This window comes from Pseudophryne corroboree, chromosome 4, assembly GCF_028390025.1.
Source record: "Pseudophryne corroboree isolate aPseCor3 chromosome 4, aPseCor3.hap2, whole genome shotgun sequence".
Classification (NCBI taxonomy): domain Eukaryota; kingdom Metazoa; phylum Chordata; class Amphibia; order Anura; family Myobatrachidae; genus Pseudophryne; species Pseudophryne corroboree.
The window spans coordinates 848121973-848148574 of record NC_086447.1 but is presented as its reverse complement, the minus strand read 5'-3'; the positions used below and the strand labels follow the sequence as shown (position 1 = coordinate 848148574).

At 50.3% G+C, this 26602-nt stretch overlaps 1 protein-coding gene across 1 annotated transcript in view; it reads left to right on the top strand.

Annotated features, from left to right (window-relative positions):
- The window catches only part of EML6 (EMAP like 6), a 363450-nt gene that overhangs the window by 122478 nt on the left and 214370 nt on the right, over positions 1-26602 (top strand). Inside the window, exons 7-10 of the mRNA XM_063918642.1 lie at positions 12103-12304; positions 13228-13365; positions 15987-16243; positions 19231-19443. Coding sequence (XP_063774712.1) covers positions 12103-12304; positions 13228-13365; positions 15987-16243; positions 19231-19443 — 810 coding nt within the window. The remainder of the gene's footprint in view (positions 1-12102; positions 12305-13227; positions 13366-15986; positions 16244-19230; positions 19444-26602) is intronic.

Genomic DNA, 26602 nt, shown 5'->3' with positions numbered 1-26602 from the left:
TCCTTAGACACACGAGACATTTATCATAAGCACATAGGATACTGGTCCGGTGGTTACATGATTTGTAGACAGGCCAAAGCAGGTCAGTATTTACCCCATCAACAATTCAGAGTAGTCCACATGCTTATCTGCCTGATTAGTGCAGGGCGTCTTAACAGCATTGCAGAGCCTGGGGCAAGCAATACACTGGAGCCCCTAACCACCCATTCACAGGAACCAACTAAAAAAAATCATAACATGTCCCTCCTGCTGTCCTGCGCTGTCTCTCCACATGCTTCCATACAGTGAATGTCTGTCAGAACTCTGATTTGTGGATAGCTCCAGATACTCAGTGTCTGGATGCAGGAGGAGACGCTGGTAGAGAATGCCGCCTCACCCCTCTGATTGTGGGACCACCACCCGGCCTTACTCAAAGGCCCCTAGAGTTGTGAGGCCCTGGACATTTGCCCAGTGTGCCTATACGTTAAGATGGCCCTGGATTTATGGATATAGGGGGTAATTCAGACCTGATGGCTAGGCTGCGTTTTCGCACAGCGGGCGATCAGGTCCAAACTGCGCATGCATATGCCCCTCAATGCGCAGGCGCGTCACGCGTGTACAAAGCGGATCTCCGCTCAGCGATGGGTTTGTGTGAAGGATCCATTCGCTCGGGCGATCACAAGGAGATTGACAGGAAGAAGCATCTGTGGGTGGCAACTGACATTTTCTGGGAGTGGTTGGAAAAACACAGGCGTGTCCAAGCGTTTGCAGGGAGGGTTCCTGATGTCAATTCCGGTCCCGGACAGGCTGATGTGATCGCAGCGGCTGAGTAAGTCCTGGGCCGCGCAGAGACTGCACAAGATCAGTTTGTACAGCTCTGCCACACGTGTTCGCACACTTGCAAAGCGAAAACACACTCCCCCTGTAGGCGGCGACTATCTGATTGCAGCAGCGCAAAAATCGTCTCCTAGCGATCAGGTCTGAATTAGCCCCATAGAGAGGCATGACATTGGGGGATAAAAAGGTTCTTTCAAGCATTCAGGGGCTGGTCATCCACTGTCATGGGGAAGACGCCAGTGACCGCGCTTGACATGCGGTGATAACCGCCACGTACGCTTGCAGTGCAGTCAGTGGTACACATTACATTGATCGCCTTGTGTTAGTGTGAGTAAATACAGCAGGCAGCACCCAAGACATGCCGCAGTACCAGTACCATTCACAAGCGCAGATGCAGTTTGGTGTAGGGCAGTGATGGCTAACCTTGACACTCCAGCTGTTGTTGAACTACACATCCCAGCATGCCCTGCATCAGTTTTGTTATTTGGCCATGATAAAACTGATGCAGGGCATGCTGGGATGTGTAGTTCAACAACAGCTGAAGTGTCAAGGTTAGCCATCACTGGTGTAGGGCCTAAGTGGCTGGGTCCTGGATAGCGAGCGGTGTGGTCTATCTGTGTATGAAATATGTATCAGGCACTAGTGATAACAAATGAAGACTATGGAGCTATGAGTACAGTCACAGCCAATATGTGAAGAATAAGCTGCAATATCTGATAGTTAATTCTGCAGACACTTCCATTTAATAAAAAATGAAGATCTGCGCTATCATCCTGTGGTAATCTACAATGTAAGACATCACTCAAGCAGACCGCTTTTAGATGTACATCACATTTACTTGACAGAAATGACTGTAAATATAAACTGCAATATAAATACATACGGAGAAAATATCCACTACTGAAAAAAATCTAAGAAAAAAAAAGAAAGAAATTCATATACAGATACACCACCGATAATCCGCACCCTCAGTTCTGGCACTGTGCTGGATTATCAATTTTGCCGGATTATCGGTGGTATCAGCGACAGAGGTGTCTGTGGCATCCTGATCCCCCCCTCCCCTTTCCCTGCAGCTTAATTCTAGTCAGCATGCCTCCCATAGCCTAACGCCAACCCTGCAACCGGACTACCCGCCCGCAGCCTTACTACCTGCCCGCAGCCTGACTGCCCGCCCGCAGCCTGACTACCTGCCCGCAGCCTGACTACCCGCCTACAGCCTGACTACCCGGCTGCAGCCTGACTACCCGCCCGCAGCCTGACTACCCGCCCTCAGCCTGACTACCCGCCCTCAGCCTGACTACCAGCCCTCAGCCTGACTACCAGCCCTCAGCCTGACTACCCGCCTGCAGCCTGACTACCCGCCCTCAGCCTGACTACCCGCCCTCAGCCTGACTACCCGCCCTCAGCCTGACTACCCGCCTGCAGCCTGACTACCCGCCCTCAGCCTGACTACCAGCCCTCAGCCTGACTACCCGCCTGCAGCCTGACTACCCGCCCTCAGCCTGACTACCCGCCTGCAGCTTGACTACCCGCCCTCAGCCTGACTACCCGCCTGCAGCCTGACTACCCGCCCTCAGCCTGACTACCCGCCCTCAGCCTGACTACCCGCCTGCAGCCTGACTACCCGCCCTCAGCCTGATTACCCGCCTGCAGCCTGACTACCTGCCTGCAGCCTGACTACCCGCCCTCAGCCTGACTACCCGCCCTCAGCCTGACTACCCGCCCTCAGCCTGACTACCCGCCTGCAGCCTGATTACCCTGTCTGCAGCCTGACTACCCGCCCTCAGCCTGACTACCCGCCCTCAGCCTGACTACCCGCCCTCAGCCTGACTACCCGCCTGCAGCCTGACTACCCTGTCTGCAGCCTGATTACCCTGTCTGCAACCTGACTACCCGCCTGCAGCCTGACTACCCGCCCTCAGCCTGACTACCCGCCCTCAGCCTGACTACCTGCCTGCAGCCTGACTACCCGCCCTCAGCCTGACTACCCGCCCTCAGCCTGACTACCTGCCTGCAGCCTGATTACCCTGTCTGCAGCCTGACTACCCGCCTGCAGCCTGACTACCCGCCCTCAGCCTGACTACCCGCCCTCAGCCTGACTACCCGCCCTCAGCCTGACTACCCGCCTGCAGCCTGACTACCCTGTCTGCAGTGCAGGGCCGCCACCGCAGGACTCCGGAGGGGTAAGTATAATATATAGGTGCAGGGTGTGTGGCGTGGGACGCCCTGGACCCAGGGGCCCATGTGAACCGCACACTTTTCATCCATTATAGATATGCCTATGGCTTGGACCCATTAGGCGAAACTATCTATAGATGACGTTGCCTAATAGAAGCCTGTCCTGTACTTTCTACATTGTATAATGAGAGGGCTCGCGCATGTGCTGGCTGACAGCCGCACATGTGCAGAAGGACATACGGGTCATAAACTCGGAAGTCCTGTAATCACAAAGGACAACTGTTTTTGGAAGAGCTGTCCATTGCGATTGTAATCACAATTCTACATACATACTATACGGAAAGTGGCAGAATGTATCACATCCAAAATGCGACGATTCATACAACCTGCATTAAGCCGAAGTCCTTCTCAGGATACCAGATAACTGATCAACGCGTTTCGTAACATATGGAAAATGTTATTTTAGTGTGAAAGACGGCCAAATCAGTGGAAATTGCAAACATAACTGTTCTAATAAAAGGACAAAAAAAAACCCTCACAAAATACAAAAACCAGCCATTATAATGAACAAAAAATCTATCCCGCAGTTTGCAAGCCTGGCCTTGCAATTAGCTTTCATGTTACCATCTGTTAAGTGATAGAGCAGGTGGCTGGTTGGTAATATTAAACTGACTAAATTGTGTTTAGGATCTAGTTTAGTTTGGTATCTATTTAAACAATCTCTATATTTTTGTAGCTTTTAAGACTATATTAGCTACCAAAGAAAATACATAGCTCTCACGTGTTCATACATGTTCAATGTTTTCTATCACCGATATTACTTTCACAGAATATTTTGTTTTCTCTGACGTCCTAGTGGATGCTGGGGACTCCGTAAGGACCATGGGGAATAGCGGCTCCGCAGGAGACTGGGCACAGCTAAGAAAGATTTAGGACTACCTGGTGTGCACTGGCTCCTCCTACTATGACCCTCCTCCAGACTTCAGTTAGAATCCTGTGCCCGGCTGAGCTGGATGCACACTAGGGGCTCTCCTGAGCTCCTAGAGAGAAAGTATATTTTAGGTTTTTTATTTTACAGTGAGATCTGCTGGCAACAGACTCACTGCAGCGAGGGACTAAGGGGAGAAGAAGCGAACCTACCTAACTGGTGGTAGCTTGGGCTTCTTAGGCTACTGGACACCATTAGCTCCAGAGGGATCGACCGCATGGAACCGGCCATTGGTGTTCGGTCCCGGAGCCGCGCCGCCGGCCCCCTTACAGAGCCAGAAGCAAGAAGAATCCGGAAAATCGGCGGCAGAAGACATCAGTCTTCACCAAGGTAGCGCACAGCACTGCAGCTGTGCGCCATTGCTCCTCATACACACTTCACACTCCGGTCACTGAGGGTGCAGGGCGCTGGGGGGGGGCGCCCTGAGAAGCAATAAATACACCTTGGCTGGCAAATATATCACAATATATAGCCCCAGAGGCTATATATGTGATAAATACCCCTGCCAGAATCCATAAAAAAGCGGGAGAAAAGTCAGCCGAAAAAGGGGCGGAGCTATCTCCCTCAGCACACTGGCGCCATTTCTCCCTCACAGCTCAGCTGGAAGGAAGCTCCCTGGCTCTCCCCTGCAGTCTACACTACAGAAAAGGGTAAAAAAGAGAGGGGGGGCACTAAATTTAGGCGCAATATACATATAGCAGCTATAAGGGGATATAATTTAGTTAATCCCTGATTTATATAGCGCTCTGGTGTGTGCTGGCATACTCTCTCTCTGTCTCCCCAAAGGGCTTTGTGGGGTCCTGTCTTCTGTCAGAGCATTCCCTGTGTGTGTGCGGTGTGTCGGTACGGCTGTGTCGACATGTTTGATGAGGAGACTTATGTGGAGGAGGAGCAGGTGCCTATAAATGTGTTGTCACCCCCTGCGGGGCAGACACCGGAGTGGATGGACTTGTGGAAGGAATTACGCGAAAGTGGCGACTCCTTACATAAAAAATTTGACGACATGCCAAATGCGGGGCAGCCGGCTTTTCAGCCCGTGCCTGCCCAGACGTCTCAAAAGTCATCAGGGGCTCTAAAACGCCCGCTACCTCAGATGGCAGACACAGATGTCGACATGGATACTGATACCAGTGTCGACGACAAAGAGACTAATGTAATGTCCAATAGGGCCACTCGTTATATGATTGAGGCAATGAAAAATGTTTTACACATTTCTGAGGTGACCCCAGGTACCACAAAAATATTATGTTTGGGGAGAAAAAACTACCAGTAGTTTTTCCCCCTTCTGAAGAATTGAATGAAGTGTGTGAACTAGCATGGGCTTCCCCCGATAAAAAATTGGTAATTTCAAAAAAATTACTAATGGCGTACCCTTTCCCGCCAGAGGTGACGTTGGGAAACACCCCCTAGGGTGGATAAAGCACTTACGCGCTTATCAATAAAGGTGGCACTGCCGTCCCAGGATACGGCCGCCCTAAAGGAACCTGCTGACAGAAAGCAGGAGGCTCTCCAGAAAGCTATATATACACACACTGGTATTATACTGAGACCAACTATTGCCTCAGCATGGATGTGCAGTGCTGCAGCTGCATGGTCAGACTCCCTGTCAGAAAACATTGACACCCTAGACAGGGACACTATATTGCTAAACGTAGAGCATATTAAAGACGCTGTCATTTACATAAGAGATGCACAGAGGGATATTTGCTGGCTGGCATCAAAAATAAGTGCACTGTCCATTTGTGCCAGGAGAGGGTTATGGACCCGGCAGTGGACAGGTGATGCAGATTCTAAAAGGCACATGGAAGTTTTGTCTTATAAGGGTGAGGAGTTGTTCGGGGATGGTCTTTCAGACTTAGTGTCCACAGCAACAGCTGGGAAGTCAGCATTTTTGCCACATGTCCCCTCACAACCAAAGAGAGCACCGTATTATCAAGTGCAGTCCTTTCGCCCCTAAAAGAGCAGACGGGGTAGAGGCGCGTCCTTTCTGCCCAGAGGCAGAGGTAGGGGAAAAAAGCTGCAACATACAGCCATTTCCCAGGAACAAAAGTCCTCCCCCGCTTCTTCTGCTAAGTCCGCCGCATGACGCTGGGGCTCAGCAGGCGGAGCCAGGTACGGTGGGAGGCCGTCTCAAAAACTTCAGCAATCAGTGGGCTCGCTCACAGGTAGATCCCTGGATCCTTCAAGTGGTATCTCAGGGGTACAGGCTGGAATTCGAGACATCCCCCCCCCCCCCGCCGTTTTCCTCAAATCTGCCTTACCAACGACTCCTTCAGAAAGGGAGGCTGTGTTAGAGGCAATTCACAAGCTGTATTCCCAGCAGGTGATAGTCAAGGTGCCCCTACTTCAACAAGGACGGGGTTACTATTCCACAATGTTTGTGGTACCGAAACCGGACGGTTCGGTGAAACCCATTTTAAATTTGAAATCCTTGAACACATATTTAAGAAATGATACTCCTTCGGAAAAAGGGAGTTTTAATTATCCCATACTTGGACGATCTCCTGATAAGGGCGAGGTCCAGAGAGCAGTTGTTGGTCGGCGTAGCATTATCTCAGGAGGTGCTACACCAGCACGGTTGGATTCTGAATATTCCAAAGTCTCAGCTGGTTCCGGCGACACGTCTACTGTTCCTGGGGATGATTCTGGACACAGTCCAGAAAAAAGTGTTTCTCCCAGAGGAGAAAGCCAAGGAGCTGTCATCTCTAGTGAGAGGCCTCCTGAAACCAAAACAGGTGTCGGTGCATCATTGCACGCGAGTCCTGGGAAAGATGGTAGCTTCCTACGAAGCGATTCCATTCGGCAGGTTCCATGCCAGAACCTTTCAGTGGGACCTGTTGGACCAATGGTCCGGATCGCATCTTCAAATGCATCGGTTGATAACCCTGTCTCCAAGGACCAGGGTCTCTCTGCTGTGGTGGCTGCAGAGTGCTCATCTCAGAGAGGGCCGCAGATTCGGCATACAGGACTGGGTCCTGATGACCACGGATGCCAGCCTTCGGGGCTGGGGTGCAGTCACACGGGGAAGAAACTTCCAAGGACTTTGGTCAAGTCAGGAGACTTCCCTACACATAAATGTTCTGGAACTGAGGGCCATTTACAATGCCCTAAGTCAAGCAAAGCCCCTGCTTCAAAACCAGCCGGTTCTGATCCAGTCAGAGAACATCACGGCAGTCGCCCATGTAAATCGACAGGGCGGCACAAGAAGCAGGACGGCGATGGCAGAAGCCACAAGGATTCTCCGATGGGCGGAAAATCACGTGTTAGCACTGTCAGCAGTGTTCATTCCGGGAGTGGACAACTGGGAAGCAGACTTCCTCAGCAGGCACGACCTCCACCCGGGAGAGTGGGGACTTCATCCAGAAGTCTTCCAGCTGATTGTAAGCCGTTGGGAAAAGCCACAGGTGGACATGATGGCGTCCCGCTTAAACAAAAAGCTAGAAAAATATTGCGCCAGGTCAAGAGACCCTCAGGCGATAGCTGTGGACGCTCTAGTGACACCGTGGGTGTACCGGTCGGTTTATGTGTTCCCTCCTCTTCCTCTCATACCCAAGGTACTGAGGATAATAAAGAAAAGAGGAGTAAGAACTATTCTCATTGTTCCAGATTGGCCAAGAAGGTCTTGGTACCCGGAACTTCAAGAATTAATCTTAGAGGACCCATGGCCTCTGCCGCTCAGACAGGACCTGCTGCTGCAGGGGCCCTGTCTGTTCCAAGACTTACCGCGGCTGCGTTTAACGGCATGGCGGTTGAACACCGGATCCTAAAAGAAAAGGGTATTCCGGAGGAAGTCATTCCTACGCTTATTAAAGCTAGAAAAGATGTAACCGTACAACATTATCACCGCATATGGCGAAAATATGTTGCTTGGTGTGAGGCCAGGAAGGCCCCAACGGAGGAATTCCAGCTAGGTCGATTTCTGCACTTCCTACAGTCAGGGGTGACTAGGGGCCTAAAACTGGGTTCCATTAAGGTCCAGATTTCGGCTCTGTCGATTTTCTTCCAGAAAGAACTGGCTTCACTGCCTGAAGTTCAGACATTTGTCAAGGGAGTGCTGCATATTCAGCCTCCTTTTGTGCCTCCAGTGGCACCGTGGGACCTCAACGTGGTGTTGGGTTTCCTAAAGTCACATTGGTTTGAGCCACTCAAAACCGTGGATTTAAAATATCTCACGTGGAAAGTGGTCATGCTTTTGGCCTTGGCTTCGGCAAGGAGTGTGTCAGAATTGGCGGCTTTGTCATGTAAAAGCCCCTATTTGATTTTCCATATGGATAGGGCAGAATTGAGGACTCGTCCCCAGTTTCTTCCTAAGGTGGTATCAGCTTTTCACTTGAACCAACCTATCGTGGTGCCTGCGGCTACTAGGGACTTGGAGGACTCCAAGTTACTGGACGTAGTCAGGGCCTTGAAAATTTATGTTTCCAGGACGGCTGGAGTCGGGAAGACTGACTCGCTATTTATCCTGTATGCACCAAACAAGATGGGTGCTCCTGCTTCAAAGCAGACTATTGCTCGCTGGATTTGTAGCACAATTCAGCTTGCGCATTCTGTGGCTGGCCTGCCGCAGCCAAAATCTGTAAAAGCCCATTCCACGAGGAAAGTGGGCTCTTCTTGGGCGGCTGCCCGAGGGGTCTCGGCTTTACAACTTTGCCGAGCTGCTACTTGGTCAGGGGCAAACACGTTTGCAAAATTCTACAAATTTGATACCCTGGCTGAGGAGGACCTTGAGTTCTCTCATTCGGTGCTGCAGAGTCATCCGCACTCTCCCGCCCGTTTGGGAGCTTTGGTATAATCCCCATGGTCCTTACGGAGTCCCCAGCATCCACTAGGACGTCAGAGAAAATAAGATTTTACTCACCGGTAAATCTATTTCTCGTAGTCCGTAGTGGATGCTGGGCGCCCGTCCCAAGTGCGGACTGTCTGCAATACTTGTATATAGTTATTGTTAACTACAAGGGTTATTGTTGAGCCATCTTTTGAGAGGCTCTGTTGTGTTCATACTGTTAACTGGGTTTATTATCACGAGTTATACGGTGTGATTGGTGTGGCTTGTATGAGTCTTACCCGGGATTCAAAATCCTTCCTTATTGTGTCAGCTCTTCCGGGCACAGTATCCTTACTGAAGTCTGGAGGAGGGTCATAGTGGGAGGAGCCAGTGCACACCAGGTATTCCTAATTCTTTCTTAGCTGTGCCCAGTCTCCTGCGGAGCCGCTATTCCCCATGATCCTTACGGAGTCCCCAGCATCCACTACGGACTACGAGAAATAGATTTACCGGTGAGTAAAATCTTTTTTTCTGCTTCTATTATTCATCATGTGCATGTTCCACATCAACTGCAAAACCACAGAATGCATCTAATTCTGTGAGGAAAACTCAATATTGTTTTGCTGAAATTTTATTTCCAGCGCCGGAGTCATGTGACTGACCTCCCCCACCTGAGGCACGACACTGAAACTGCTTCCAGTATGAAAGTCTTTATATACAAAAGCGAAACACATTTAAAACATTTTTTATTTACATAATACATCCAGAACCATTTTTAGTATTCATTTAATGCTAACACAAAAAAAAAAAAGCAGAGAGAAAAATGAAAAAGAAAAATCACAATGCAGTTGGCTCATTGTTATTAGGTGCCTCCTCTGACAATACAAGCACGGACGGCGTCATTTTAACACATAAGTAGTAAATAACAGTGGGGGATTACAGGCACTGAATTCTAACGATGCAACATGTTAACAATGCACTATCTATCTATCTATCTATCTATCTATCTATCTATCTATCTATCTATCTATCTATCTATCTATCTATCTATCTATCTCTATCCAGAGAGAGGTAGGATGTTTGATACTATTCTTCATACCCCTTAAGGTCCGTACACATTAGACGACGTCGCTCTATGGTGGTCATTCCGAGTTGTTCACTAGTACTTTTCGTTCGCAGCGCAGTGTTTAGGCAGAAAAGCGGCACTTCTGCACATGCGTATGCGCGACGTACTTTCACAAAAGCCGAAGTAGTTTTACACAAGGTCTAGCGAAGCTTTTCAGTCGCACTGCTGGCCGCAGAGTGATTGACAGGAAGTGGGCGTTTCTGGGAGGTAACTGACCGTTTTTGGGAGTGTGTGTAAAAACGCAGGCGTGTCAAGATACAAAAGCAGGCGTTCCGGGGTAAACACAGGTATGGCTGCCCGAACGCAGGGCGTGTTCGTGACGTCAAAACAGGAACTAAATTGTCTGAAGTGTTCGCTAGGTAGGAGTAGGTCTGGAACTGCTCAGAAACTACACAATCTTTTTTTATTACCCGCGCTGCGATCCTTTCGTTCGCGCTTCTGCTAAGCTAAGATACACTCCCAGAGGGCGTCGGCTTAGCGTTTGCACGGCTGCTAAAAGCAGCTAGCGAGTGAACAACTCGGAATGAGGGCCTATGAGCGACCTCGTCTAATGTTTCTCCTCCCGGGCCGGCCAGTCGGCGGCCGACTGTACACACTGAGCGATATGACCGCTCATATCGCTCAGTGACGTCACGCCTCCGCCAGCCGTGCATGCATGTCCTGAACGACAGTCCAGATCCTGCATGCATGCACTGCCGACAGCGACGATTGTTGTTGACCCGCGGAGCCGCGCATCGGTCGTCGCTGGCGGCATACACACTTGCCGATAAAATGAGCGACATCGCTCAGGGAGGGGGAAAATGAGCGACGTCGCTCATTTTATCGGCAAGTGTGTATGGGCCTTTACTCTTCCTATTTTCCGTGCCTCTGCAGATGTTTTACATTTTTTATACTGTAGGCTGACATGTTACTTAGTTGATAGAGCTCACCAATAGCAGGATTAGACAAACACAGACTAATGTCCCCAGGCTAGAACCTCAGCACACTGGGGCTGATTCCGCCGCACTACCTATGTTGGGTGCAGTGGAGCAGTGTTTTTCGTGCGCACAGAGTCACAGTCACTGGTGTGATGCACGGGAGACACGCAGTCTCATACATTTTAGAAAATGTTCTGGCCATTCCTGGGCGGTGACAGGGAGGTGGCTAAGCGGACGCACATAGATGGTCCATCGTATGGGAGCGTTATAGGCATGTCGCTGATAGTGGTTATGTACAGAGGACCGGATTCAGCCCTGTACGCAGTCCTGATTCTGTCGCTAGTGACTGGACTGCAGGAGCCGCAGTGGGCATGTGTAGCGTTGGTGCTTCGGCTGTGGTTGCAGTGTGTTGTTCATTGCAACCTGATTGAAAGGCTGCAGGCGTTTTGTGGGGCGGCGGCGGGAGCGTTGCAACAAGGAGTGTCACCTCTATTTTCAGGGAGTGCCGTAGCCAGCGGCTCCGTCTTCGGACAAAAGTTTACTGGCCTCAGCAGCATACTTGACGTCCATTTTGAGCAACCCTCCACCTCTGAGCAACGCCTAGTGTTCCCCAGAGGTCCGATGCTGTGACCGATGGTTGTGATGTTGATCCAGTGCCACATATTCAGAAGCAGGCAGCGGGTCAGGGAAGCTGGTACTCTTTGCACAAGACACGTCCTGCAGCATTTGCATGTGTTTGCGCAGCTGATGCGTAACAATACGCAGTGGGGCGACATTTGCGTTCACCTCTCAATCAGGCCCAGAGACACTGAATCGTTCACATAGGAAGCCATAATCAGACAGATAACTTGCCCCAGCTCCCAGCCGTGGGGCTGGTGCAAATGTCAGCGTTACGTCTAAGGATGCTCCAAGCCGTGTTTGAGGGATGCTGACAGTCGGCACCTCAGCCCTTGCACATTCAGCCACACAGATGTACACCGGGGAAGGGTTTTGTACCGCTATTAGCATACAGGCACGACTGCGGCAAGAGACATAGGCAGGACTCAAAATCAGACCCACTATGTGCTCTGGTCAATTATAGTCTTCAGTGTCCTGGGAAGGCAGTAAAACAACATAGATATGCATCAGTGAGTATAGAGAGTCTTTACTGTTATTGATTCGATCATTAACATAAGAACAAATTAAGCGCTACCTTTTACGGCTGGCTACACAGGACTGCTACGCTACCCCTCCTCTACTGACTGTGATGGATTGTCACTCTGCCAGTAAGCCTTTTGCTGACTGTGTATGTTTACTTGTTGTTCCCGTGCAGGCCTGTCTATAAGGAGCGTGTGCTGGAAAGCGGACAGGATTTTAGCTGGGACTCAAGACAGTGAAATCTTTGAAGTGATGGTGCGGGAACGAGATAAGCCAATGCTGATAATGCAGGGTCATTGTGAAGGGGAGCTCTGGGCTCTTGCTGTCCACCCTAAGAAGCCGTTAGCTGTTACTGGCAGCGATGATCGCTCTGTAAGGTATGTGTGGTTAGGGTAAGGATGTGGGAGGGGATGGTTAGGGTTAGGATGCGGGAGGGGACGGTTAGTGTTAGGCTGCGGGAGGGGAGGGTTAGGGTTAGGCTGCGGGAGGTTGTGGTTAGGCTGCGGGAGGGGATGGTTAGTGTTAGGCTGCAGGAGGGGATGGTTAGGGTTATGTAGGGTTATGCTGCGGAAGGGGAGGGTCAGGGTTAGGCTGCGGTAGGGGATGGTTAGGGTTAGGCTGCGGGAGGGGAGAGTTAGGCTGCGGGAGGGGAGGGTCAGGGTTAGGCTGTGGGAGGGGATGATTAGGGTTAGGCTGCGGGAGGGGAGGGTCAGGGTTAGGCTGCGGGAGGGAATGGTTAGGGTTAGGCTGCGGGAGGGGAGGGTTAGACTGCGGGAGGGGAGGGTCAGGGTTAAGCTGCGGGAGGGAATGGTTAGGGTTAGGCTACAAGAGGGGATGGTTAGAGTTAGGCTGCGGGAGGGGATGGTTAAGGTTAGGCTGCGGGAAGGCGGGGATGGTTAGGGTTAGGCTGCGGTAGGGGATGGTTAGAGTTAGGCTGCGGGAAGGCGGGGATGGTTAGGGTTAGGCTGCGGGAGGGGATGGTTAGGGTTAGGCTGTGGGAGGAGATGGTTAGGGTTAGACTGTGGGAGGTGATGGTTAGGGTTAGGCTGCGGGAGGGGAATCAATTCTGTTCTATGGATAAGTGTGCTTTTTGGCACTTTGGCAGGGTTTGGGCTTTAAAAAATTGTTAAGATTTGCAAAACCGTCGCAAAGCCGCTCGGGTTTACAACCCGCCGCTTAGTACATTTTGCCCAATGACTGCTTTTGCTTTTGTGATGTACTTAATCTCCATAACATGTATTCTCTCCTGCCGCGCTGGTACTGTCACCTGCCACAACGAGATTCTCTTCTCTTGCATTAGGCTATGGAGTCTTGCAGACCACGCTCTGATTGCTCGCTGTAATATGGAGGAAGCTGTGCGCAGTGTGGCCTTCAACCAGGATGGATCTCAGCTTGCCCTCGGAATGAAAGATGGTTCATTTACTGTACTCAGAGTCAGGTAAGAAGCAGCATTTGCGGAAGCGCATCTTTTATCTTACTATTGCATTCCGTATATTGGCCCTCATTCCGAGTTGTTCGCTCGCAAGCTGCTTTTAGCAGCATTGCACACGCTAAGCCGCCGCCTACTGGGAGTGAATCTTAGCTTATCAAAATTGCGAACGAAAGATTCGCAATATTGCGAAAAGACTTCTCTGTGCAGTTTCTGAGTAGCTCGAGACTTACTCTGCCAGTGCGATCAGTTCAGTGCTTGTCGTTCCTGGTTTGACGTCACAAACACACCCAGCGTTCGCCCAGACACTCCCCCGTTTCTCCAGCCACTCCCGCGTTTTTCCCAGAAACGGCAGCGTTTTTTCACACACTCCCATAAAACGTCCAGTTTCCGCCCAGAAACACCCACTTCCTGTCAATCACACTCCGATCACCAAAACGAAGAAAAAACCTTGTAATGCCGTGAGTAAAATACCTAACTGCATAGCAAATTTACTTGGCGCAGTCGCAGTGCGAACATTGCGCATGCGCAGTTAGCGGAAAATCGCTGCGATGCGAAGAAAATTACCGAGCGAACAACTCGGAATGACCACCATAGATGGTATATTACCTGCCGGATTTTATTCACTGAACACACACAAGTAACCAGGCGCTATTATTAGAATAAAGCATTAATCATTTCAATAATAGTGAACTAAGAAATCAGACAAATCGTGATCTATCTAAACTATAACCCCCGCCACCTCCCCCCCTGCCCCGCCCCGCTCCAGTGGAATTGCGCTAATAAACATACTGTATATAAAGGAAAATAAAGGTATGGCAGAAATGAAGTTAACATAAATTGAATCTAGTCGTCACATTTCAACACAAAATCAATTAATACCGTATGTCATATATTTGAAAATACAAATTGAAATAGATCTATAAAACTGATGCTGTAATGGGCATATATAGTTGTTACTCCAGCATTAAGCCTGCATCAAGCAATCATAGTAGATGGATATACAGTATAAATATATTGGAATCCAGTCTGTGGAACAACAACTCCCAATAATACATACAGTGCAGTCCCGGACTTGGAAGAAGGGATACTAGTTGCCAGGCAATGTTGTGAGGTCTTGTGAAAGTGCAGCTAACAGGCGGCCATCTTGAAGCAGTACCGTGTAACCGTAAAATTGTGTCAATGGGACATAATTATACTCCCCAGGATCTGGTCTGAGTATAATTGTATCTGTGCCCTAAGCCTTATGTTTTACCCTGTTCATGCTCTTGATTTTCTTTTGTTGTTTTGTTTCTTCCCTTGATTGATTACTGTAATATTTTAAAGACACCTTGTTTCTGTCCTGTATATCTGTGCAGGGGTGTAGTATGGTATGCCGGCGTCCGGGCTCCTGGCGACCAGCATACCGGCGCCGGGATCCCGACCGCCGGCATACCGACAACGTGGCGAGCGCAAATGAGCCCCTTGCGGGCTCGCTGCACTCGCCACGCTGCGGGCACAGTGGCGCGCTACGCGCGCTATTTATTCTCCCTCCAGGGGGGTCGTGGACACCCAAGAGGGAGAAAAAGTGACGGTATGCCAGCTGTCGGGATTCCGGCGCCGGTATACTGTGCACTGGGATCCCGACAGCCGGCAAACTGAAGACCACCCCTGTGCAGCATATGTGTATTGATTGTATTATTTTTGCCTGTCAATAAAGTTTTTGGAAGAAAAAAAAATTGTATCAATGAGAAGGCAGATGAGTAGCGGCTTGCAAACTGGTTGCAGCCTATAATGAGAAGCAATGCAGGAGACAGATATTCCAGTGGAGACAACTCTTTACACGTTTCACCTCTCTATCAAAAGTCTGTGGGATTTGGGACTATGGGCAAGCAGTCTATATACTACAACTCCCAGAAGTTATGAGGCAGGTGTGTATCTGTTGTTAGTAGAGGGTGTGCAGTGCACACCTAAAATATGGAGCAGATACAGAAGATAGCAAGGACTGTGTTTGAGCTACCGTGCTATCTTATGTGCATCCGATGGTGCCACACACTTGCACATGGGTGTTCTCATTGTGAAAAGGCCACTGCTAGTAAGCCTAGTTAGTACTGCAGAGACCTGTAATCTGACTTCATGTGAAGCCTACACTTACCGTTCAAGAGCTGTCCCCACAAAGAGTGCCAAACGGTATCCTTCATCTTTTGCATAGACTAGAGGGGCGGATCCAGCACCATACGCAGTCCCAGTTTGGTTGCATTTGACCGATATTTTCACAACTGCACGTGCCTGGTTAGCCGCAGCTGGCTGCAGGCATATCCGGGCAGCTGTGGGAAGCGTTCCAGAAAACTGGTGCCTGTAGGCCCTTTTTTCTGGCTGCATCATTGGATGTACCTGTCAGATCTATAGGATGCATATGAGATATATCCTTCTCTTGCCATACTCCTCTCACACTCTGTAGCCTCCGAACCAACATGGTGGGCAGACTGTGTTATATACCTATGGTGTTAACTAATCAGCAATCACTCGTTACAATTAGGAAGCGATCTCAGAGTTCCCCAGAGTAACCTGGACAGTAGGCAGTATCAGCCAGCTCTCTGATGATACTTCTTTTACAAACCGCACAGTGTTGTACTCCTCTCCTGTTGCAGAGATATGACGGAAGTGGTTCACATTAAGGACAGGAAAGAAGTGATCCATGAAATGAAGTTCTCCCCAGATGGTTCCTACCTTGCGGTGGGTTCTAATGATGGCCTCGTGGATGTTTATGCGGTTGCACAACGATACAAAAAGATTGGGGAATGCAGCAAGTCTTCTAGCTTCATTACCCACCTGGACTGGTCTGTGGATAGTAAGTACCTGCAAACCAATGACGGGGCCGGAGAAAGACTGTTCTACAAGATGCCATGTAAGTAGTACTACTGTAATATTAATTTATTCCTTAGCACTGAATGAATATTTTGTGGCATACAATATGGATATTTATCCCCTGCCCTATTTCTGATTTTTATTTTATTACACAGCTATGAGATTTGGGGTTTTCAGGATAAGGATTTTTTTTAACTATAAATTAGAGCACCATGTCTATACTAAAATACTAAAATCTATGCAAAAATACATTAAACATAACCCGCTCTATCCTCACACTGCCCCGCCATTCTCCTCCTCACTAAATAGTTTAGCAGCGCACTGGTTCTCAAGCTCTGTCCTTAGGACCCCACACATTTCATGTTTTCCAAGTCACCTGTGGCTTTTTAAAATGTGACAGTTGGTCATACACAGTGCAGCTGCCAGGTGACCTGGAAAACATGACCTCTGTGGGGTCCTGAGGACAGAATCTGAGAACCACTGCACTAGAGCAGGCCTGGCCAACCTGTGGCTCTCCAGCTGTTGTAAAACTACAAGGCCCATCATGCCTTGCCACTGTTTTGCTATTAGGGAATGCTAAAACTGTGGCAGGGCATGCTGGGATGTGTAGTTTCATAACATCTGGAGAGCCACAGGTTGGCCAGGCCTGCACTAGAGGATGTGACAAACAGGGTAGTTTGTCCCAGTCCAAAGAGACTAATGTCTTCTCTGGGAGACTGCAAACTCACATATCCCTACACACCCTGCACAGCTACACAGGTGCATCACATGGGTGTGAGTAATAAGATGGTAGTGCTTGGGGAGGAGGCTTAAATAGACTGTCTTGTGTTTGGGTCAGGGCAACAAATGCTGGACCAGCTGGCCAGTGACTAGCTACAGTAGGTGACCAGTGTATAGTCAGTGACAGGGTCGCGGGAGCTCTTTGCTGATGTGATTGCTGGAACCACACTGAATGCTGTCTGTACCATCCTGACATTTGGTGAATAAACTACAGCCCAGTGGTTCAGCAAAACCTGTGTGCACATTCAGTAATGACTTTGGGGGTGATTCAGACCTGATTGTAGATGTTCTAAATTTAGCACATCTACGATCAGCTTCCCTGACATGCGGGGGGACGCCCAGCACAGGGCTAGTTAGCCCCGCATGTCAGGCCCTACCCTGGCAGGGAGCTAATCGTCGCTGCCAGGGTCGCTGCTGCTGCATGTGACGTCACGACCTGCCCCCCCCCAACGGTCCGGGCACGCCTGCATTGCCCAGACCGCTCCCCCTAAACGGAGGACAAATGCCGCCGGCCCGCCCCCTCCCACCCGGCGACCGCCTCTGCCTGTCAATCATCAGTCTGCCATGCGCCGGCGCATGTGCAATTCAGACCTGATCGCTGCTGTGCGAACATGCACAGCAGCGTTCAGGTCTGAATTATCCACTTTGGTTTTGCACTGCTGCGTTCAGATCCTCCCGGAGCTTACCAGGGCACATGTGTATTCTCCGCTTTCAGGAGATGTCTGTACAAACTAGGAGCATGCCCAGGTTTAGAAACATCCATCCCATTAAATGAAAATTTTCAATTTTCCTTAGAAAATGCTACTTTATTTAGCTTAATTTATAACTTAAATGAATCATGAGTGTGAGGGAAGATTACACAGATCACTGATTGCGTGTATGAAGCTTTCCTTTACTGTGGGCAAAATGTCGAAACTAAAATGTGATATTGAGGGATGAGAAGTAAGCGCAAATGAACCCAGGACTAAGCAGCCCCCTTATCCGCCAATGGGAGAAAGCAACTGCTTCCAGAGATCAGCTCGTAACTGTATGTCAAGGCTGGGGTTTAGATGCGGGGTCCCAAGGAAAATGTTCACAAACCTGGGGACAAAATCATAATAAAGGTTTTTGAGAACATTTTCCTTGGTACCTAGCACCAACCCTACCCCTGATATAGAGGGGTCTATGTATTAAGCCTTGGAGAGAGAGAAATTGTATGGAGATAAAGTACCAGCCAATCAGCTCCTGTCATTTTTCAAACACAGCCTGTAACATGGCTGGTACTTTAACTCCGTCCACTTTATCACTCTCCAAGGCTTAGTAAATAGACTCCTTAGTTACAAATTAAGCAAAATAAACCAAGACATTAGGTGAGGTTTGAGGGCATGACCACACCCTATTGCAGATACTGGGGATCTATTTGCATGCTACAAGGGGTGTGGCCACACTATATTGGAGGCGTAACATCTACCCGCTGGTAGGCCTGGGTCCAAAAATCACCAGTAAGCAGAGTGCCACCTGGTATTACTACTGATGGCACCCCTGATAACATTATTACCAAGTAAGATTATAAAGTACATTTGTCTTTATGAACAATGAGGTCTATTCATGAAGCAGTGAAAAGTGTGGAGAAGTGAGCCAGTGGAGAAGTTGCCCATGGTAACTAATTAGCTGATACGTATAATTTTATACAATGCACTTTATAAATGTCACCTCAACAGTGTTTGGTTGCCATGGGCAACTACTCTTTCTCTTCTCTTTGCACTGCTTCATGAATAGACCCCAATGTGTTTCTAGAGATCCCACACCCATGGTTCCAGGTTTATTGCTCTAGTTTTAGGTGTGTTCAGTAGTATACGATATATTTTCTCTCATATTATCCGGTGATGTTTATGCTTTGGTGAAGGAAATTGTCTTTGTTTATAAGTTTTACTCTTCTTTCTACTCTCTAGTCATTGAGCGTTAACTCCCTTAGCAGACATATATGGTTAGATCCCCTACAATTGTAGGTGTAGTGTACTTTTTCTATTTAGATTTGTATAAAATAAATTACTATTATGTCACGTCATGGTTTAAATTGAAGCATACTGACTAACACCAAGTGTGGCAGCCATTTTGTTAATATTTACAAAAATGAAATCTTCAGCTATTTAGGACCTTTTATCACCACTGTGGCAGGAGGCACAACATGTTCCAGTACTGCGGTGATTACATGTGTCCGTGTTATATGCGCTGCTAAGGTATACATACTGTATTTATACATTACAGCTGGCAAACATCTCACTAGCAAAGATGAGATCAAGGGGATCCATTGGTACTCCTGGTCCTGTGTGGTTGGACCAGAAGTCAGCGGAATATGGCCAAAATACACAGACCTCACCGACATCAACTCAGTGGATGCCAATTTCAACAGCACAGCCTTGGTCACAGGAGATGACTTTGGACTAGTTAAATTATTCAGGTTTCCTAGCTTAAAAAAAGGTACGCTTTCACCATTCCACATGACTAATAAATGCTGTTTCCGCACATCATTGTGTCTAGTAAGTCAAATAATCTGTATCACCTAATCATGGCACAGGGGCTGATCGATCAGCTTCACCTTGTATGAGATAGGAGATATTGTTTACAGCCACCCACTAATCCACTATGGGACGGTTGTAATGACATCCCGCACGGTCGCCGAACTTGGGCATCATTACAGCCGACCCAATATGTGGTCCAAACTGAATAGAGTAGAGACAAACATAACGCTGAAGGTGAACCAGGGACAAAGAACAAACCACAGTAGGGATGCGGTTATGGTCACAATACCGACGCCGGTATCCCGGCACCTGAAAATCCTGCTGGTCAGCATGCCGACCAACAGGGACTATTCCCTCTCGTGGGTGTCCACGATACCCATAAAGTGGGAATAGAACCTGTGCCAAGTGCAGCCAGGATACCACCGTCGGTCACCGGCCACACATGCCCAACCCCTACAGTACAGTACAACACACATGTTGGATAAAGATCCAAAACCAAAACATTATTCCAAAAAGGGCACTCTGGGTCAGTTATATTAGGGGACACCTTAAAAATTTAAGTTTGTTTCTGTGATATCAAAGAACATCAGAGTGAATTGCTTGCGGTCTCATAGGTAACATATGTACTTTGTACAGAATACGCACAGGACCATGATGTCAGGCTTTTGTCCTGCACCAGCACCTTTTATTTATGGATAAGCTGTAAGTAAGATAGTTGAGAACTTTAATTTGAATCAATAATTAACTTATAAGGACGCTGCATCTGGTGTGAGGTCACATCGCGAGATCTAATCAGGGTGGGGTCTGCATTCTGCCTATCATCGGCCTTGGCTATTTGTTTTTGACCTTGGTTTTGGTGTGTGAAGGAAATACACAATCTAACTTTTTGTGTTATAGTTTCAGTTGAAAGTAAACGTGGACTCATTGGTGCGTTCTGTACAGTGGCGTGCGGTGAGGTCTCTGGCTGGTGAGGCACTGCAGTCATAATGTTCACTGAGTCCCACTGATGACCCATACCACAACTGTGGTTGTAGACATGTCCCCTCACAGAGAGCCTTTCTCACACTGACGGCCAGGAGAGGTTTGCAGTTGCTGTGATCCCTCCCTGCGAGGGAGCCCTCTCACCCCCTTGGGCTCCCAGTGCCTGTAGTGATCCCCACTACCAGAGAATCCTCTCATGGATCCATTATCCTCCCCTCCATGGCACTCCCTGCTCACCTGGGAACCCGACCAGCGCTCACTTGGACACCCGCTGGTAATGCAGTGTACAGGGAGGATCCAGGTAGGGTGCAGGGACACAGGGGACTCATAGACAAGTAGCAAACAACTCTCTAACCCACTACTGACAGTGTCGGCGGACACCATGTGACCTGACCCAGCCGGCTGCAGGGACAGCGGGAGACACACAGGGAAAGTTGTACGGGGGAACACATGGGTCTGAGTCTGTCAGAGACCATTTCTGAGGCAGGTGGGGAGCAGAATGACTTACTGCCATAGGCGTTCGCAGCACATTTTATTAGGTGGTGCACCGTCGTATAGGCACGGCTAGTACCACCTACTGGGCATGTCTAGCACCGCCTATTGGCATTCTTTTCTATTCAATATGCACCTTACCTATTTGGTGGTTTCTCATAACAGGGAACCTCTGAAGAATTGTATCCTTCCTGGGCAGACAGTGTCTTCAGTCGGTAATCACTATTCATGTAGGAGATCATATGATCCAGAAGATGCCTGTGTAGGATATAACCAATGTGATCATCATCATACAACAGAGGTTCACCTCCTACCCCTTGCGTCTCTCAGCCACACCATCACCCCTTCTCTGCATCTCTCAGCCACAACATCATCTCCGCCCTGCATCGTCTCTCAGCCACATCATCATCTCCTCCCTGCGTTGTCTCTCAACCACGCCATCATATCCCATCTGAACCTCTCGCAATACCCCTCACTTTGTCTCTCATCCTTCCCCCTTCACTCTGTGCCTCTGAGTCTCCCACCCTTCTGTCTGTGCCTCTCAGTCGCCCACCCTTCACTGTCTCTCAGCCTGCCCCACCCCATTCACTCTGTCTTTCAGCCTCCACCTCCCTTTATTCTCCACTCCCTTCACTGAATTATTAATAATTTATTACTAGTTATATTATATCCCCCCTGGCACTCACTCTCCCCCCCCCCCCCCCCCCCCCACCCCCCCATTCCCTGCAGGCTGCAGTAGTTTATGGCTCACTCCCACTGACAGGAACCTCTTCCTCATCAGTGGAGTTTGTGGGCACAGGAGAAGAACACGGGCAGGTGGGCGGCCATTCATGTGGTGTGACGTCATTGGGTCACATCGCACAGTACATTGAGGTGGAGTAGTAGTGTGGATCAGGGGGCAGGATGGGAGGAGTAGTGCGGAGCACGAGGGCAGGATAGGAGGAGTAGTGCAGAGCAGGGGGCAGGATAGGAGGAGGAGGAGTAATGCAGAGCAGGGGGGTAAGATAGGAGGAACATTAGTGTGGGGCAAAGGGGCAGTTTAGGAGGAGGAGGAATACTGCTGAGTAGGAGGAGTAGTGTGGAGCAATGGGGCAGGATAGGAGGAGTAGTGCAGGGAAGGGGGCAGGATAGGAGGAATAGTAATGTGGCTCAGGGGGGTAAGATAGGAGGAGGAGGAGTAGTGTGGGGCAAGGGGCAGGATAGGAGGAGTAGTGGTGCGGGGCACAATAGGAGTAGTAGTGGTGCAGGGAACGATAGGAGGAATAGTGGTTCAGAGCATGGTAGGAGGAGGAGTGATGCAGGGCACAATAGCAGGAGTAGTGGTACAGGGCACGATAGGAGGAGTAGTGAGGCGGGGAATGATAGGAGGACTAGTGGTGGGGAGCACGATAGGAGGAGGAGTGGTGCGGGGAATGATAGGAGGAGTAGTGGTGCGGGGAATGATAGGAGGAGTAGTGGTGCAGGGAATGATAGGAGGAGTAGTGGTGCGGGGAATGATAAGAGGAGTAGTGGTACAGGGAATGATTGGAGGAGTAGTGGTGCAAGGCACAATAGCAGGAGTAGTGGTACGGTGCACGATAGGAGGAGTAGTGAGGCGGGGAATGATAGGAGGACTAGTGGTGCGGAGCACGATAGGAGGAGTAGTGGTGCGGGGAATGATAGGAGGAGTAGTGGTGCGGGGAATGATAGGAGGAGTAGTGGTGCAGGGAATGATAGGAGGAGTAGTGGTGCGGGGAATGATAAGAGGAGTAGTGGTACGGGGAATGATTAGAGGAGTAGTGGTGCAGGGAATGATAGGAGGAGTAGTGGTGCGGGGAATGATAGGAGGAGTAGTGGTACAGGGAATGATAGGAGGAGTAGTGGTGCGGGGAATGATAGGAGGAGTAGTGGTGCATGGAATGATAGGAGGAGTAGTGGTGCGGGGAATGATAAGAGGAGTAGTGGTACGGGGAATGATTGGAGGAGTAGTGGTGCGGGGAATGATAGGAGGAGTAGTGGTGTGGGGAATGATAGGAGGAGTAGTGGTGCGGGGAATGATAGGAGGAGTAGTGGTGCGGGGCACGATAGGAGGAGTGGTGCGGGACACGATAGGAGGAGTAGTGGTGCGGGGAACGATAAGAGGAGTAGTGGTGCGGGGCACGATAAGAGGAGTAGTGGTGCGGAGCACGATAGGAAGAGTAGTGGTGCACGGCAGGGCGACAGAATGGGAGCAGTGGAGTGGGACAGAGAGGGTAGGATGGGAGAGTAGTGGCGTGGAGCAGGGGGTGCAGGATGGTAGTAGTGGTGAGAAGCTGGGGGGGCAGGATGGAAGCATTGGTGTAGGGCAGGGGGGCGGCAGGATTGAAGCATTGGTGCAGAGCCTGGGGGCAGCATGGGAGCATTGGTGCAAAGCTAGGGGGCAGGATGGAAGCAGTGGTGCTGAGGGGGGGCAGGATGGCAGCAGTGGTGCTGAGTGGGGGGGGCAGGATGGGGGCAGTGGTGCTGAGCGGGAGGGGGGTCAGGATGGAAGCAGAGGTGCTGAGGGGCGGGGCAGGATGGCAGCAGTGGTGCTGTGTGGGGGGGCAGGATGGAGGCAGTGGTGCTGAGCGGGAGGGGGGTCAGGATGGAAGCAGTGGTGCTGAGGGGCGGGGCAGGATGGCAGCAGTGGTGCTGAGTGGGGGGTGCAGGATGGGGGCAGTGGTGCTGAGCGGGGGGGGCAGGATGGGGGCAGTGGTGCTGAGCGGGAGGGGGGGCAGGATGGAAGCAGTGGTGCTGAGGGGGGGGGCAGGATGGCAGCAGTGGTGCTGAGTGGGGGGGGGGGGCGCAGTGGTGCTGAGCGGGAGGGGGGGGGGGGGGCAGGATGGGAGCAGTGCTAGGAAGAAGCCGACAGTTAAACTTTAATGTCACCTGCTTCCTGCAGCTCCCAAGCCCTGGCCACCATTGCACCCTCCCTGGACTGGCAGCGGCCATACACAGGAGCCACATACACAGGAGCCGCCAAGACTGGTAAGCGGATTCAGTATGCCAAGCAGAGCTCTCGCGGATTCAGTATGCCAAGCAGAGCTCTCGCGTGTGTCCCGCTCCGCCGGCTCATGACGATCACAAGCAGCTCTCCTCTGTTCTAGCTGCCTCAGACCAGCGGGTCGCAGGGGGGGAGCATGGAGGCTGAGGAAGGACTCGAGGAGTCCGTGCACCGTGCGGGGGGGACGACACACACACACACACACACACACACACACATTAATTATTTGCAGCACCGTAGCAGGCGTGTGAGAGGGGGATGCCTGTGCGCACCAGGGCACCCCCGTGCGCACGCCTATACTTACTTGCAGGGCAGGGTCGGCAGCGGTGTCCTCCTGAATGTTGTGCCAGCGCTGTACGCAGCGGCAGCCTGGATCAGATCCTGGAATAATGATCGGATTGGACCTGCCTGCAGTGCCCACTGCCCAATAACATCTTCCCCAGTGACAGGGGAAGGACTGAGAGCACGCCCCCTGTCAAAGCGGCACCTCTGTTAGGTGCCGCTTCTGCTGCTTTTGTTAACGGGCTATCACTGTCAAGTGCTTGGCCCCGCCCCCCGCTTCCGGCCCTTTCATACAGACTGCGGGAGGCACCAGGAACGGTGCCTCTAAAACTAATTTAAAGCAGTTTTTCATAGGGCAAAAGCTATTAAAATAATACACAGCCTGAAGCAGATACTTATGACACAGAATATGTGTCATAAGTATCTACTTTGTATTATTTTATTCATTAATGACAGGGGAGGCACTGCCTCCCCTGACTGCACGTCCCTGGTTCTGTATTCATGCTCCAAATGCGTTGTCCAAATCCAATCTTTAAGAGATCACCTTTCCCTATAACAAAAACCTTCTTTTACTGTGGTTTTGTGTCTATTTAGAGAGCCTGTAAGTGGTGTTATTAACACATCAGTCTGTTACTGGGTTCCTTCAGTGCTGTGACGCATCTCAGACAGATGAAGAGATTGTGTTAGGTTAATAGACCGCTATGTGCAGTGATGTGAATTAAACAGATCCAGAAAGTGTGAGCTGCACATACCATGCCGCAGCTAATGGGTGATGTCTAATGGGTGCCATTCATGCGGTGCTTCCTAATTTATTTACTATTGGGCGCAGCCAGTATACACCATCGCCGTGCTCCATATACACGTGTAATGCTTCTCTGGCTGATCTAGACACTCGATAATCCTGTCCACTTGGGTGCAAATTCCTATATTGCTAGATCTCAATTTAGAATATGTTTTAAATCAGGGCCGGCTCCAGGCCTACTAGCACCCTGAGCGAGAAAATTTAAAAGTGCCCCCCCCCCTCCCCCATGCGCGCGCCGAAGGCGCGCGCTCCTGAAAAAGTGGGTGTGGCCTCCTGAAAAAGTGGGCGTGGTCTCGCCCCCCAGCAGTGCCAGCTACACATGACATGCCCTCCGGCAGTGCCAGCTACACGTGACATGACTCCCAGCAGTGCCAGCTACACATGATAGTGTTCACTTTTTAGGGCAGGTTGCTGATCACAGGGAGGGCACATTTTTAAGTTAGGTGGGCAAAATGATGTACATATTGTAATGCTTGTTGTACCCATTTCCACACGCTAAAGCATGGACAGTGCGCGCCGAAGGCGCGCAGCAAAAATTTAGGGGAGTTACTTCGTGGGGAAGGTGCGTAGCCACATTATAGTGGCAATTCACATTACACCACACAGTAGTGCAGCTAATACACATTGCACCAGGTAGAACCTCCTATAAGAGCACGTTAGACACATTGCGCCAGGTAGAGCACTGAGACACACTGCCCAGCCACAGACGCCTAGCGGGAACACTACATGATATGCCCCCCAGCAGTGCCAGCTACACATGACATGCCCCCCAGCAGTGGCAGCTACACGTGACATGCCCCCCATCAGTGCCAGCTACATAAATGGCCACACAGTTCCAGATGGATAAATGCCCCCACAGCGCAGATATGCCCCCACAGTGCCAGATACATTAATGCCCTCACAGTGCAAGATATGCCCCCACAGTGCAAGAAATGCCCCCACAGTGCAAGAAATGCCCCCACGGTGCCAGATACATAAATGCCCCCACGGTGCCAGATACATAATTGCCCCCACGGTGCCAGATACATAATTGCCCCCACGGTGCCAGATACATAAATGCCCCCACGGTGCCAGATACATAAATGCCCCCACGGTGCCAGATACATAAATGCCCCCACGGTGCCAGATACATAAATGCCCCCACGGTGCCAGATACATAAATGCCCCCACAGTGCCTGATACATAAATGCCCCCACAGTGCCTGATAAATGCCCCCACAGTGCCAGATAAATGCCCCCACAGTGCCAGATAAATGCCCCCACAGTGCCAGATAAATGCCCCCACAGTGCCAGATAAATGCCCCCACAGTGCCAGATAAATGCCCCCACAGTGCCAGATAAATGCCCCCACAGTGCCAGATATGCCACCCACAGAGCCAGATATGCCCCCACAGTGCCAGATATGCCCCCCACAGTGCCAGATATGCCACCCACAGTGCCAGATATGCCACCCACAGTGCCAGATATGCCACCCACAGTGCCAGATATGCCACCCACAGTGCCAGATATGCCCCCACAGTGCCAGATATGCCCCCACAGTGCCAGATATGCCCCCCACAGT